This window comes from Meriones unguiculatus, chromosome 9 (assembly GCF_030254825.1).
Source record: "Meriones unguiculatus strain TT.TT164.6M chromosome 9, Bangor_MerUng_6.1, whole genome shotgun sequence".
NCBI classification, from domain to species: Eukaryota; Metazoa; Chordata; class Mammalia; order Rodentia; family Muridae; genus Meriones; species Meriones unguiculatus.
In genome coordinates this window covers 62,738,121-62,754,563 of record NC_083357.1, presented here as the reverse complement: position 1 = coordinate 62,754,563, position 16,443 = coordinate 62,738,121, and the positions used below count along the sequence as shown (strand labels likewise).

General features: G+C 43.1%; 1 protein-coding gene across 2 annotated transcripts in view; it reads left to right on the top strand.

Annotated features, from left to right (window-relative positions):
- Elp3 (elongator acetyltransferase complex subunit 3) overlaps window positions 1–16,443 on the top strand; it is a 72,680-nt gene that overhangs the window by 24,842 nt on the left and 31,395 nt on the right. For both annotated transcript variants that reach the window (XM_021654470.2, XM_060391345.1), the window contains exons 8-10: window positions 10,020–10,181; window positions 12,301–12,427; window positions 14,732–14,925. In XM_021654470.2, coding sequence (XP_021510145.1) covers window positions 10,020–10,181; window positions 12,301–12,427; window positions 14,732–14,925 — 483 coding nt within the window. The remainder of the gene's footprint in view (window positions 1–10,019; window positions 10,182–12,300; window positions 12,428–14,731; window positions 14,926–16,443) is intronic.

Sequence of the window (16,443 nt, the reverse complement as noted above, 5' to 3'; positions counted from 1 at the left end):
TCAAGTGTCCCTCCTTAGTCTTCCTGTGTCTAACCCGAGTAGTTAAAGGTTTGTGTTTTGTTTGTTTGTTTGTTTTGAAGAGATTAGCATTAGACTTCAAACCACCATGAGCCTGGGTATTATTTGTGGCCAGCTAGTAGCAAGAAGTCTGAAACCATTGCAGGCAGAAAGTGAAGGAGCAGAAGACTGTTCAAGGGCAACACAGTCCTGGGCACTGCAAAGGCTGTTGAATGAAGCCAGTGCTGATCACTCATGCCATGAGCTAGACTGAGCCTTTTCAGGTCTCCATAGAGTGCCAATTACCAATGACTGTCATCCCATAAAAGCATCACTTTGGAGAAAGACCACAGTGGGAGCTGAGTCACCCATTCACCAGAGTGTGAATGCTGCCAGATAACTCAGAACAAGCTCTTACAGGAGTTTTATTCCTTTTTAATCAGCTCTGCCCAGAAGCAGTTTTGCATTCAGTGTTCCTTGGCTGTTTTCACAAGGTGCAATTTAAAAAGGTAGTTACCCATTAAGAAGCCATGAGTCACACCTTCTCCCTGTGGAATTTTAAACTCATTTCCGTTCTTTCCTCTTTTCCCCTCGTCAATGGCTTTAAATCCTCCAACTGTGTCCTTATACATCTTGGGAAAACTAGAATGCTAGGTAATGCTGGTTACCAGACCCCAGAGATAGATAATTCCATGCTCGTGCCTGGGCTGAGAAGGGAGCAAAAGCAGCCACCAGAGGCCTGGAAGCACCTGACTAGCTCTACAATCTTCCCATGTGCTTTGCCATGCATCGTATTAACTGGCGTTCAGTTTGGTGCTTTTCCTTTGAAGTGAGTTTATATACAGCAGAGTACACAGAAAACATACCCTGATTCGTTTTGATGGACCTGTGGAACAAGAACATCGTTAAGATTCAGAGCATGGCTAGCTGTGGTATAATCTCAGCAACCAGGAGGCAGAAGCAGAAGGATCTCAAATTTGAGGCCAACCTGGGCTTCTTAGCAAGACCTCGTGAGAACAGATAAATAATGCAGAATATTTTTGTCATCAGTTATTTTATACTCCTTCAGAAAACCCCCACCTTACCCCCCCCCCCCGAATCAGCAGTTCTGGTAGCTTTTGGGGTTTTTTCTCACCCACCATTGTAGAACTTAATATAAATGGAGCTGCTCATCAGTTAGTTTTCTGAGGAAGGCTCCTTTCACTGCTTTCACTGACCATTGCTTCAGGCTCACTAGTGGGGTTAGGCAAGTCCATAGCTGCTCACCGTTAGTGCTAGGCAATACTCTGCTGGGCAGTGGGCCACAGTTTATGTATCCATTCTTCTGTCGGTGGACTGCCTGCAGTTTCAGCTATTAGGAGTAGAACCCTGACCATTTCTGTACAAGTCTTTTTATGGTTAAATGTATGTATTGCTTTTGGGTAGTAATGGGAATTGCTAGGTTTATTAGTATTGTATGAGAAACTGCCAGCTTTTTTCTGAAATGTTTGTGCTGTTTGTACTCCTACCACTAATGGGTGAGCACTTGGTGGTTCTGCAACGGGACCAGTACATGCTGTTGTCAGTCCTTTTAATTTTAGCCCTTCTGGTGGGTGTGTAATGGCATCTATTGTGGTTTTAATTTGCATTTTCCTGATGACTAATGTTATTGAGCACTTGAGTATATGCTTGTGCTGTCTGGTTAGATTTCCTTTGTGAAGTGTTTAATCTTTTTGTTTTTTTGTTGGACTGTTATATGCCCTCGATTTGAGAACCCTGTCTGTGTTCCTTGACTACTTATTCTGCTGATGATCTCCTAGGGTAAAATGAATATAGTTGAATTTTCTTTCTTACCATTGCTTTCTATATTGACACTAATAAACCATCACATGTTCCCAGGGCACAAGGTTAGTCTCCTTTTCACATTTAGCTTCTGATCCCCCTTGAAATAATTTTTATGTGTACTTATGAATAGAGGTCAGAGTCCAGGTTTATTTTTTTCTGGTATGGAAAGTGAATTGTTTCAAGATGATTTCTTTAAAAACTCCCCTTTCCCATTTGGATTTTATCAATTCTTTGTTAAAATTCGGGGGACAATACACATTGACCACATAGTGCAATGCCTTTTGCAGGTTTTGGTTTGTAGACCAGTTTTCAACATTGTAGCTTTTTAGTGTGTCTGGAAGGCAAATAATATATATCTTCTGACTTTGTATTGATTTGCAAGATTGCTGTAGATAGTCTGAGCCCTTTGTATATCTTTATAAAATTGAGAAGTAGCTAGTGCTACTGCTGGCTTATCTTAAAAAGAGTGATAGCCAGCTAGTGCTGGCTTATCTTAAAAAGAGTGATAGATTTAGGATATTTTTATTTTATTTTATTTATTTTTTTAATATTAGTTACAGTTTGCTAACTCTGTATTCCAGCTGCAGCCCACTCCCCTATTTCCTCCCAGTCCCACCCTCCCTTTCTCATCTCCTCCCTGCTCCTTTCCAAGTCCACTGATAGGGGAGGTCCCTCTCCCCCTCATCCAACCCCAGCCCATCAGGCCTCCCCAGGACTGGCCACAATGTCCTCCTCCGTGGCCTAGTAAGGCTGCTCCCCCCTGGGGGGGGGTCAAAGAGCCAGCCGCTGAGTCCATGTCAGAAACAGTCCCTGTTCCTCTTTACTTGGGATCCCACTTGGATACTGAACTACCATGGACTACATCTGAGCAGGTTACATCCATACATGGCCCTTGGTTGGAGATACAATCTTAGAAAAGACCCCTGTGCCCAGATATATTTGGTCCTTGTGGAGCTCCTGTCCTCTCCAGGTCACACTAACTCCCCCTTCTTTCATATGATTCCCTGCATTCTGCCGAAGGCTTGGTTATGAGTCTCAGTATCTGCCTTGATGCACTGCTAGGTCGAGTCCCTCAGAGGCCCTCTGTGGTAGGCTCCCGTCCCGTTACCTGTCCTCTCCTACTTCAGTGTCCATCCCATTTTTCCCTCTAAGTGAGGATTGATCATCTTACCTCGGGTCTTCTTTCTTGTTTATCTTCGTTAGGTGTACAGATTCTAGTATATCCATCCTATCTTATAGGTCTAGTACCCACTTATAAGTGAGCATACATTGTGTGTGTCCTTCTGCCTCTGGGATACCCCACCCAGGACGATCCTCTCTATAGATCCCACCATTTGCCTGCAAATTTCATGATTTCCTTATTCTTAGTTGCTGAGTAGTATTCCATCATGTAAAAGTACCACAATTTCTGTATCCATTCCTCCGTTGATGGACATCTGGGTTGTTTCCAGGTTCTGGCTATTACGAATAAAGCTGCTGCAAACATGGTTGAGCAAATGTCCTTGTTGTATACTTGAGCATCTTTTGGATATATGCCTAGGAGTGGTATATAGCTGGATCTTGAGGAAGCACCATTCACAGTTGTCTGAGAAAGGGCCAGATTGATTTACAAAGTAGTTGTACAAGTTTACATTCCCACCAGCAATGAAGGAGGGTTCCCCTTTCTCCACAACCTCTCCAGCATGTGTTGTCACTTGAGTTTTAGGATATTTTTAAATGGCAGATTGGGCACAAACTCTGGGAAGAGAGTTGTTGGCAATGTGGCCAATCATGAACATGACCTGTCTCCTCATTTATTAAGGTTCCCTTTTCTTTCCATTAGCAAGCTTCAGCAAAAATATTTATTGCTTTTACTTTTTATGATTTATTATTTTCTTTTTATTTTATGTGTATGTCTATGCATGTGTGTACAGGTGCTTACAGAAGCCAGAAGAGTATATCAGATCTTCTGAAACTGAATTAAAGGGTTTCTGAACTGAGCACAGTTCCTCTGCAAGAGCAGTAGGTGCTTTTAACTGCTGAGCCATATTATAGCCTCTGGCTTGTTCTTTTCTAGTGACTTAAGTAAACTACAAAAGCTTGACTACTATTTTTCTTTTTGGATATAAATATTTAAAGTGGTAAGTTTCTTTTGTGATAGGGGTCTCACTATGTATGTCAGGCTGGCCCCAAACTTACAGAGATCCACCTGCCCAGCTTCTAGGCATTTCTTTACATAAGTACCATATATATTTTCATTCTTAATGTTTTACATCATTATTATATTTTAATTATTCAGTGTAATGTTTTTCCTAGTACCTTTTCTATTCTTCAGTTTCAGGGATTTGTGGAAATTGTTTAATTTCTAAATTTCAGAACAGTGAGATTTTGTTTGATATCTTACTGATTTCTAATTTTATTTCATTTTGTTCAATATGCCTATTCAGTTGAGGTTCCGTTTTAGTTTTTCTTGTCTTTTTTTTTTTTTTAATTTGTGGAGCGTTGTCTTATGGCCAGGTATATGCTCCTCTTGGTAAGTGTAGTATATGTACTGCTGTGTCAGGTGCCTAGACAACTCGGAGAGTGTGTGCGTTAGCATTGCTCAGGTGGCACATTAGTGAGCTGTCCCACACTACAACACCTGACAGGGCAGTTAGACATGAAGACTCTGATGTCCTTACGCACAGTTTTGGAGGTTCCAGGCTGTAGTTGTAGCATGTAATAGGAAGAATGTGGCTGAGCAAACCTTCCACCTCATGGTGGGGACTTGAAAGGAAAAGGGAAAGAGCTAGGTCACACAGCACAGCTGTTCAAGCCCTGGGTGACCTGACAGCCACCACCACCGATTATTTGATGTCAGTTCTGCCATACAAACTCGTGTGTTTACAGGAATAAAAAGAATTACAACAACAAAAGAATAAATAAAAAGCGAAAGAATAACATTTTAGCTTCTGAAAATCCTAGCTGGCTATGCCCTGTTTCTGTGGGGTATGCCAAGGAGAACCAAGTGAAACTACTCTGTGCCAAAGATAAAATCATGTTATTGATTCTTCTTTTTTAAGATGCCCAAGTCTTTGAATATCTATAAAGGATATATCGAAGAAAACTTATGTTAGTGAGATGAAAAGCCTTATTTCAACAGACAGAAGCCACTATTTAGGACCCTTTCAAACAGGACACCACTGTGAACCCTGTATAGCTTTCCATTTGCATGCTTTCCACGTGACCCTATAGAGCAAGTGGGCTTCTTCGACACACCTACAGTGCTTGAGTCCTTTATGGGGGAGTGGTCAGAGTTGCCTGTTTCCATCATGTGTGCCTTTTAGTTGCGGTATTTGGTGGTGTTAACATTTGATGTAAGGGGCTGGGGAGATGGCTAAGTGGTTAAGAGCACTGTCTACCCTTTAAAAGGACCTGGGTTCAATTCTCAGCACCCACATTGCAGCTCACAGCTATCTGTAACCCCAATCCCAAGGGATCTGACCCCTTCACACTAATGTACGTAAAATAAAAATTAAAAAAACAACAACAAACATTTGGTGTAAGGATGACTAGTTTGTATTGGCTGGATTTATATCTACCAGCTTAGGCGCCCCTGTACTAACCATAGTAATCATTAGGTTTTGCTAACCAAGAGTAATCATTCTGTTCTTTTATGATTCTGTATAGTTCGTTTTCTCTGCGCCTCTTGATGGAGAACATCTTAAGTGAGTACTGAAGGGTAGAGGCACTTGGTGGGTGTGAAGTGGGGACAGTGGAAGTGGCCTCGTTAAGTTCCCTTACTGGTTGATCTTGGACTCCTGGCTGGCTCCTGCCTCAGCCTTCCAGGTAGCTTAGTGTAAGGCACATTTGCTTCTGTGCTTGGTAGACATCTGCCATCACTTTGCATTGTCATCTGCTTAAACACATACTTGTTCTGTGCTTTGATTTCCTTGGTGTCATGAGCACGAAGCAATGGGACTAAATGGTGATCCTGTCTCTGACACTTGTGATTTGAAGGCTTTTATTGGAGTAAGGTTATCTAGTAAGGTTGCATTTTGTTTTTCACTTAGCTATCATGTTCTGCCAGGGGAAGCTTTTTGTGATACTTCCATGCATTTAACCTGAAAGTTCCACTGTGGGTATGATAGCCTGTCTTATTTTCTGTTACCACAATGGAGCCCTTGGTTCCTCAGCTATCTGATCATGACTACAGAATGTTGAGTTTTTATCAGCTGTGGGAAGAATCAAAAACAAGAATGTCAAAGGACGTTCTAGTGTGTCACCAGCCTTGTTGACTAGTGTGATAGGGCCCTGATTATCCTCTACTTGAGTGTCACCAGCTCAGCTTCTCCTGGTAGTAGTAACTTAACAATCAGTTCTCTTTGACTCTCTCAGTTATATTGGGCAGAGTGTTGGCTTTTAGATTGTGTTAACATAACCAATCTCCAGAAAGAAATTACATTACAGTCTCAGAAAGAGGTAGATGCATCCTCTAAGCCTGCTGGCTTAAGTGTAGAGCTTCCCTAATGTCAGTGTGAGAAGTATCAGATTTTACTGAGGGATTTTCCAGGTATAGTAATAGTTTATAAAAGGATCTTTGTTCTGTGGTTATTAGGCTTCTGAGGCATTCAGTAATAACCCCAGTTGTCAGCAGTCCAAGCAAGTCTTCATCAGTCCAAAGAACTTTAAAACTCTGCTGATTCATTTGGGCCTATAGATAGCTGGACGTCTGTAGATTGTGACCAACGGAAGTCAGTCTCTCATCTCTGTGCCCTCATTCACTCCTCAGTTTGGCTTGAATGGATTGAGTTTGGGGACCTATAGCTTTACTGTGAAGCAGCTTTGGGATAAAAACTAGTACATTTTTAGTTCATATGGAAACTCTGACCTAATGCAAGTTGCCTTTTCTGTTTACAAGAGGAAAGATAGCCAGCAAGGTCACATAGAGTCTGTGGGAAGGGAGAGAATCCTCCTTTGTCCCCACTACACCTGGTTCCCTTATTCATTTTTCATGTTCATTTCTTTATTTTGATTGGAGGAGTTAGTGCTGAACTTCTAAGCTGTTAGACACTATACATTGTTGGGCCTGTTGGGAGCTCCCTGTCTCAAAGGAGAAGTAAACATATCCATAAACCATAGATGAACTTTGTAGTGTGGATGAGCATGGGGCTCTTACCAAGGGTTCTGAGAAGATGTCACAGGAGAAATATCCTCCAGCTGAGTCGAGGCCTGGGTGGCATGGGTTTTGTTTGCTTTAATTTTCTAAGATGAGGCTCTTCTTTCCCTCTGTCCTGCTCCCTGCCAGTTCTGACTCTACATTACAGGCTTGACTCATGTTTCTTAGAGAGCATAGGCTTCTTACATGCTGTCACCTTGTTGGCTTGCAAGCAACACATAGGGTTCGGTGCATCTCTGCAGCCTTCCTAAGAATCCCCTCTAGCTGCACTATAGAGCAGTGAGCCTGGCAGGGAAACTGAGACCAAGTTCTGGCTCTTTCTCTAAGAAGTTGAAACACCTTCTCTTTGCCCAGAACCTAAGAAGTCTGAAATCCCCAGAAGATAAGGTGTCAGCTGGGGTACTGAAAGAGAGGCACACTTGGTAAATGGTTGTTTAAATGATAGGGGGATTATGTAGTAGACCCTGAAATGCTCAGGTTAAGTAGCATCTTGTATATACATACTAGCACATGAAAAAGAATACTTATGTAGACGTCTTTTAACTCGTAAGGCAGCAGATTTACTAAGATGCAAGACTACACACAGCAGTAACAAAGTCACTGTGGCTCACAGAAGATCCAACACGCTGTTGTTTTTATTGTTCAAAATTTGATAAGAATTCCCGCATCATTGCTCTTTAGATGGAAATACAATTCTGAAAGGAAATTTAAAATACTGTTTTGTTTTGTTTTGTTTTGTTTTGTTTTGTTTTTCAAGACAAGATTTCTCTGTAGTCCTGGTTGTACTGGAACTCACTCTGCAGACCAGGCCGGCCTCAAACTCAGAGGTCGGCCTCTCTGTGCCTCCCAAGTGCTGGGTTTAAAGGCATGCCCCACGAATGGATTTTTAAACTGAGTTATTTTTCTTTTTCCACATGTTTCCCCAAAGAAAAGACATGTTTGAGGTGGAGTTAAGTTTTTGAGAATGAGATTTGCCTCTGTGTACTGTACAGTGTTTTGTTTTGCGAAGTGATAAATCATGCTTATGACAGCCTCCTCTGTGACCTCCACAGGCCATAAATGCTCTGTAGCAGACAGATTGGTTCATAGGTTTCCTCTCCTCTGGGCAGATTCCCGCTGCTGTTGTTGCCAGCTCTCTAGTTTTTCCCAACAATAGAGCTGTCGCTGTGCCCAGGCTCTCTAGCTTAAGGCCATTGTCTTTGAGAAATACCGATTAATAGGAAGGCTTGTGGTACATGTTAAACTCTGAATTCTAGGATGTTTTCGTTACTTTTTTGAAATATACGCAGAACTTTCTACTTTCTTTCATCTATCTTTATATAATTTGCTTTCTCCACGGTGGTTTCTTTTTTTTTTTTTTTTCTTTAATTTTAGAAAGTTTCCTGAAGTCTAGTAATTGCTGTTGGAAGCAGATGAGTTGTGTTTAACGTGTACATTTACAAGGAATGTATTTTTTTTTAATTTTTTATGCATATGAGTGCTCTATCTGCCTGTACTCCTGCAAGCCAGAAGAGGGCATCAGATCACATTATAGATGGTTGTGAGCCACCACATGGTTGCTGAGAATTGAACTCAGGACCTCTGGAAGAGCAGACAGTACTCTCAACTGTTGAGTTATCTCACCAGCCCCTAACTATAAGCAAGGAATATGTATTTATTTTTTAAGATTTATTTATTTTAATCATGTGAGATTACATACTTCCTGCCTTCCAGGTTTTGGCGTGAGACTTTGTGAGAACTTTGAGAGAGGACATAGGATTTACTACCTTGTCTTAAACAGCACTTGATAAGCAATGAGCCCTTTTTTTCTTAAAGTTCATCTTTTTCTTGTAGTTCATTTATTAGGTTTTCTCCGTATTTCAGCTGTATCACATCTCAGAAGAGACTTCCAATGTGTCTGATGAGACTAAAGCCAGTTCTGCAGTTCAGTGATTCTTTACACTCTGAATAATTGTTGTAATTTTAAATTAGCCAGTTTTAATTGATACTTAAGGAAGAAGAAATAAAACTAAGTTAAAAATTATTATGATGTCTGCTTTTCAAAATTCTTTTAGAAGGAAGAAAAATAAATGACTATAAAAGGTTTCCCTTGGCCTCTCCACCCACCCCCGTGAGACCATTACGGAAAGGTGCGAAGAAGCATAGTTAGTTAGGAGGTTAGAGATGTTCAGACAGAAGTCTGCCGTCCGAGGCTGAGAGGTCTAAGTAGCATGGTAAATAGAAGACCCACTTTCAACTCCTAATTTAGATTTTTTTTTTCACTGTATATCTTGAACAAGATATCTATTTCTTTTGAGTTTCAGTGTCTTTGAGTGGTAAAAGTGGAATGATAAAACACCTCTCTGTTGATAGCCAGTGGCCTCTGTCACTGAGTTCCTGCCACCCCGCCTCACCTGTGCCCTGACAGATGCTATGACTTTAGGGCAACAGTAAGGCCATTATCTCAGATAACTTAAATCCAAGGTGGTTCTCACTATCTTGTATCTAGATTTAGAGAGTGACACCCCCCCCCAAACAAAAATTGCTCCATAATTTTACACATTCCTAGAAGAAGCTGGGCTTCTGGGTGCGTAGGAGATATTTCACCTGAATGGTGCCTGCAGCCCACATTGCTCCTTTCACCCTCTTTTTTGTTGTATTTTAAATGGCTCTATGATGCAGTGAGAAGTAAGTAATGCAGATGGTTTTTGCTTATGTGAAATCGGTTGCTAGGAATTGAGAAATAGCTTTTCACAGTTGAAATCACTGTTTTCAAGAAGATTATGGCTGTGGCCAACTGTGTGTGAATAATAATGATACTGGTAATGACATGAGGTTACGCCAGTGCAGTTGTGTCGGCTCTGTGAAGTGTGGGTACTGTTGTTACCATCATTTGGCAGATGAAGATGCCAAGGCCAGAGAGGTTAATAGAATTACTTTTTGCCTGGTTTGGAAGTTGCACAGCTGGGATTTGAACTTACACTGTCTGGCTCCAGAGCTCTCACACTTAGCTACTGTCTCACTCTGGGAAGAAATGACCCCAGACGATGGCAGGTGTGGTCATTTTAGTTCTGCTCTGCAGGTATTCCGAGAGAAGCCTCACAAAGTGTGTTGGAATTACGATTGAGACCAGACCTGATTATTGCATGAAGCGGCACCTAAGTGACATGTTGACATATGGCTGCACCAGGCTGGAGATCGGAGTGCAGAGTGTCTACGAAGATGTGGCCAGAGATACCAACAGGTGAGGTGGTGGCAGGTGGCCTCCTCTATCCCACTGGCTTTACTCTGTTGTCCTGCTCACCTTTTGTCCTTGAGCCCAGGCTCAGAGAAAGATGTGAGATCTCAGCTTTTCAAATCCTTTCTTCCATCCATGTTTTTACAACCATCTGCTCTTACCTTCATTTTTCAGTATAGTCATGTGACATTCTCTTTTATCTAGAAATGTATCACTGAGCAGAGAGAAAAGATATACAGGAAAGGTCAGTATATGAGAGAACTTGTAAATAACTGCCTCTTGGTGGAAGAGCAGAGAAATCAGAGTTTCATTGGCAGCAGGAGCAACTGACCCGAGTGGCAAAGGTATACTTCAGGAGGACGATGTTTTGGGTTGGATCCGGAAGGCCACTTCCCCTGACGAGGGTTTTGAAGGGGAGGCAAGGAAACACACTGGTCCATACTTAGGAGCAGCCTAGAGGAATGTCAGGCACAGGACTTTGTTGCTTAAGGAATAGAGATCTGTTGAATATTATTAAGCTTAGAGAAAAAGCTAATGGCTGTCATGCGTGTGAAAGAGGAACCTCAGAGCAAAGTGAGCTCCTGTAGGGAAAGTCTCACAGAAAGGCTGCTTGGAGAGTGTAGTGATCACAGGCTGTGCTCGGAAGTCCCTGTGGAGTTGGTCAGGGAAGCCTCCTGAAGAAATGGCATCTAAACTGAGGCTGAGGAGGCTCAGAGTTTCTTTCGTGCACTGGTGGGAAGCTGTTAGAGGATGGAAGCACGTAAGGGGCCCAGGAAGTTAGCCCCAAGAGCCTGGGCTTTACCCAGGAGGAAACAGGGAGCTCAGATAGGAGCATGCCTGCGTGTAAGAGCCATTTTGTTCCAGTATGGAAGACAGTTGAAAGGGAGATAGCGTTGGCCCACAGATATTGGAGTAATTTAAGCAGGAAACGCTCAAGTCCTGGAAAGCAGTGAATGTTGCCTGCTGACTGCTGGGAAGCAAGTGCAGGAGAGAATGGGAAGTTCGGGAGCCTTGCATGGGAGAGAGAGAGAGTTCACTTTGTATACACTAAATGTTACAGTTACATACCTGTGAAACTAAAGGTATGTGTTAGAGCAGGGCCTGCCAGTAGAGCAGTCCACTGAGATCAACATAACTCCATAACTGCATTGACCCACATGACAGTACAACTGAAGAAATAAATATTTCTTTGTAATTTAATTTTTAAAGCAACACATACATAGTTGTGACCGTATTGTCCACTAACTTTGAAGCAGAATGATTGAGTGCAGATTTCAAAAGAAAGTCCAAGCCTCATCCCAGAACTTTAAATGTCACTATTGAAAACTAATTAGAAATGGGAACAGGGCCATGGGAATAAATGGGTCAGAGCACCCAGAGGGAGTATGACGGATCCTGTGGCTCCTGAGACCTTCCTGTGCTAAGTGGGAGCATCTTGGTGGTAGAAGGAATTGTCACAAGGCTTCAGTTGCTAGTTGCCCCAGCTGTCATCAAGGCCTGCTTCCTGCTTAGATGTGGCGGGAGAACGTATGCTGAGAGGCCTCATCAGACCCCTGTGCCAGCCAAACCTTTCTCTGACGGACCATTCCAACATACTAGTGACGTGCTTTGCATTGTAGTTCTTCCTTCTTTCCACTAATATTTCACAGTTCTAAATGAAGTAATACCTGAGATCAAAGCGCCTTCATGGTTTTGTTTTTGTTTGTTGCCCAGTCTCACCCCAAACCTAGTAATGAGCCAAGGATGACCTTGAATTGCTAATCTTGCTGCCTCCACTTGCCAAGCGCTAGGACTGAAAGTGGACGGTAGCATGCCTCTGGCTTCTGCATGGTCCTTGCTAACACAATTCTGTAGTCATAAGCTGCATTTACTGATGGTGAGCTATGTCATCTCAGTACACAGTGGTCCTTGTTCCTTCCAGGTCTTGGTACATGAAAGATTTTTGAACAGTCTTAGAAGCAGTGATATTCCTCCAAGCCTCTCTAGAGCTGTATGAAAGTTGACTTCTGAGTTTTGTTCCCAGCCCAGTAACCCTTGGTCTCAGGGATTGTTTTCCTCCTCTTCCACCACCACCCCTTTGTTAACTTAACTGTTTGTCTAACAGGTAATACATTTTCTTCTCCAGGGGCCACACTGTGAAGGCAGCATGTGAATCATTCCACCTGGCCAAAGATTCTGGTTTCAAAGTGGTGGCTCATATGATGCCTGACCTGCCAAACGTGGGACTAGAAAGAGACATTGAGCAGTTTATAGTAAGTGCGGCCTGAGCCAGTGGACCCAGATCGCCTCTGCACGCCTCCCCCACCTCTCTGCTCTCGTGCATGAACCGCTGTGTTGCCCATTCTTAAAGCTGTGAGGGCTTGTTCCAAAATATCTTAAGCACAATGAAGAGTGACCATCCACCCCCACTGTCAGACAAAAGCTGTATTTTAATACATTCTTTTCAGATGAAAATGCCTAGGCTGAGAGCTGGATATGGCTCGGTGTTTAAGAGCACCAGCTACTCACTACTCTTCCTGAGGACCTGGATTCAATTCCCAGCACCCACATGGTGCCTCATAAACATCTGTAACTCCAGTTCCAGGGGATCCAATACCTTCTGACCTCCCTGGGCAGCCAGGCACACATGTGATACATGTAGGCAAACACTTAGATGCATAAAAAGTTTTTTAAAAAATTAATTATAAAATGCTTAGGCTTTGAGAATCTGAAGCTAGTTTTGCTCATGCAACACAGACACACATTCACATGTGGGTGGGATAGGTTTTTGTCTTTTCTTTTGGTGTTTGAGACAAGGTTTTTCTGTGTAACACAGCCCTGGCTGTCCTGGACTGGATTTGTAGGCCATTCTGGCCTCAAACTCCTAGAGATCCACCTGCCTCCGCCTCCCAAGTGCTGGGATTAAAGGCATACCCCACCACATTATTCTTGATGTAGCTTTTCTACTTAATATTTTAAAAAGCATTTTTAGTATCATGAGGTGAATTTTCCCATGGTGGCAGGTGGCATAGATAAGGCACAGGGCCCATCAGTTGGGATGCTGGCCTTCTGTCTTCCTCCTTTGTGGCCCAAAATCTTTTAGTCCAACGTCCCCAGAGAAAGGGCAGCACAGGGAGTAGAGAGAAGTTCTTCCATGTTCAGACTTGGATCCGGTGTCTGGTTTTACTCCATGTCTGTTCCGCTCTGCATGATTCCTGGGCCTCTTATTCTTGAACTTTATGGAGACTGTGGTGTGATGATCTGGCCTTCATCAACCTCTTACGGGTGTGTATATGTGTGTGGGTGGGGGGGTAGTTTGCAGTTACCTCCCCCTTCAGAGTTGTGTGCCTGTATTCATCTGTTTTTCAGTTGCGGCTGCCATCCCATATCCCCCTCCTCTCTTTTCTTGTTCTTTGTTCATCTAAGTTTATACTTGTTTGAAAATGTCCCATCTTGGCTTGTTCAGATTTTAGAGGGAAAGGAAAAAAACACATGTTTTAGTTTTCCATGTTTGATCATGGGTCCAGGACCAGTTCAGTCTAGCTTTGTCCTTACAAAAGGAATGTATCAGCCCCTGTGTCTGCTGCAACCAGAACTTTTCTGACATCAGTGCAGATTCAGGCTAAGCAGAGAAGGGCTTGCCTGCTTGCTCTTTGTGGGTGTCTAGAATATTTATTAAGGACCTGATGACTCTATACAATACAAATGTTACAAAGGAAATCACACAGTTACAAAAGAAGGTCTCTAAGACCACATGGTACAACAAGAGTACAGCATTCAAGAAGGTGACAGTCAGTGAAATCTAAAACCTGTAGTTACGTTTGTTTGAAAAGCAAGTTAAACAATGGAAAGTTTCCAGAGCTAGAGCGCTGCTGGCTGCATAGATCCTGAAATGGGTGCAGGGGCGGGAAGGACGGGATGAACGGGACTCTATGAACCCACCTCTATCCAGTACAATGATACATAGTTAAGATGAGAGTCACCACCATGTAAAATCTGAAGGACAAAGCCTAGTGTGTCCCTGCTGCCTCCAGATACAGAAGTAGCCAGTGAGACTCTAAGATAGAAGAGGTCTGTGCCAGAAGTAGATGAGCCAGGTGAATTGCTCCGTGTCCAGATAACAAATAGACTGTGTAGCCCACGTCGGAAGTGGTGCCAATTGGCACAAGGACAAAATTGTGACATCCTGCGGTCAGCAGACTTTCTCTGTAAAGGGCCCTATTGTAAACATTGTAGGGATTTGTATGTGCGTTGTCCCTTTGTTTTCACTGTAGCTTTTGATGGGACTTGCTTAAATGAGTTTTTTTGTATAATTTTTCAGAAGTTTAAACAATCATGTCTCGTATTAAAAGATGTTGTAGTCTTTCTAAAAGGCTGGCAGCCATAGACAGGGCTGCACAGGAGAGCTGTGGAATGCGGGTCAGGCTGGGGCTACTGAACGGTGATGTCTTGTCCCCATTACATTTCGGAAAGACAGCTCCAGGCCTGCTGCAGGTGGAGAGAAGTTGGCATAGGTGTGCACCTTCCCCTTGGGGACAGAACTAATGGAATGGTAATGTTTGGTTCTCTGTTCATAGGAATTTTTTGAGAACCCTGCTTTTCGGCCTGATGGTTTGAAGCTCTACCCTACCCTGGTGATCCGTGGAACTGGGCTGTATGAGCTATGGAAATCAGGAAGATACAGGAGCTATTCTCCCAGTGACCTGATCGAGCTGGTGGCTCGGATCCTAGCCCTCGTGCCCCCATGGACTCGTGTGTACCGAGTGCAGAGGTATGTGTTACCTGTCGGTCCCCAGATAGCTCTCTAAAGGACAGTCTGGTTTGATATCAAGTGTTTGATTTTTTTTTTTAATTTAAAGTAGAATATCAGGAATGCCAAGTATATGAAATGGAAACAAAGGACAGTGTGCCTAGGCTTCTTTGCCAAACCCATTTCATCATCCACTTATCCGTGAGCCAGGAAAATAAGAACAACTTGAAGGGGTCCCATGGGCAAAATCTAGGACAATTTGAACATCAAAATAAATATATTGAGGAACTGGGGAGATGGTCAGTCAGTAAAGTTCTTGCCCTGCAAGCATGAGGGCCTGACTGTGATCCCTAGAACTTATGTAAAGAAAGCCCAGTGAGTGATTCTTGCCATCCTAGTTCTGGGAGAGAAACAGGCAGGCGCCTGGGACTCAGTGACCAGCCAGCCTACCCTCCTCGGTAAACTCCAGACCAGTGAGAGTCTCTGCCTCAAAGAGAGGAACCACACCAGGGTTTGTTTTCTGGCCTCCATGTCAATGCACAAGTATTCACACGCTACACACAGGTAGGTGTGTGCGTAGGTGTGTATGCATGGACATGTGCATGTATGTTAGCAAGCTATAACCAAATGAATAAAGGTAGGAGTCCTTGGGTCCAGCTGTTAAACTTAATGAGGTAAGCAATGTGTGTGCCTCAGAAGCATAATATCCGCAGTCTTCATTATATGCACATTCTGTATTCGCAAATTTACTTACTAGAAAATTGTGTGCTTCAGAATCTCTCCTTGTAGCATATTTGCCATAAATCATTCTCGGAACAGTGAACAATTTAGGTCACTCGTGTGCACTCTTAGCTGAGGTCAGAACAGTGCCTCTGCCTCTTTCCAGCACTCACACAGTAAACAAGTGTTCTTTTTACACTCTACTTAATGCTGCATTTTTCAGATTTTTGTGAGCTGGTTAGGAATTGGCTCTTTAAAAATGACCTCCAAACACAGTGCTCAAGTGCTGTCTGTTGCTCCTAAGTGCTCCTGGAAGGCTGTGAAGTGGCTTAGGGAGGGAGTAGCATGTGGTGGGGGCTTTTATTGAGGAGGCCACTGAGTTCAGTGTGAATCAATTGACTATATATATCAAATAAGGTGTCTCTAAACAGAAAGGCAGAGTACACGGCACTTATTTCTCTGGCCAGGAAAACCTCGCCTTGTGTGTTCTGAAGGAGCAGTGGGTTTGGCTCGCTGCTTCAGTGTCAGCGGTGTACTTACTGCAAAAAAGAAAAGAGTCACGTAGCACAGTGGAAGCCTGGCTGCTAACTGGAGTGAGCATTGTCAGAAACTGATGAAACAGGTTGTGGTAACTTACCGGGACTGACTGACGCCATGGTGTCATCTCTGTGTCTTCTGCCCAGTGTCTGTAACTGAGTCTAATCATGAGCCAACATTAAGCAACCCCAAGTGGTTGTTCTAGAAAACAACCAGCGCCTCATCGTTCAAAGTGCCAGGGTTGGAGAGTTAGTTCTGTTTGATGGAGATAGAGAAAAGTGA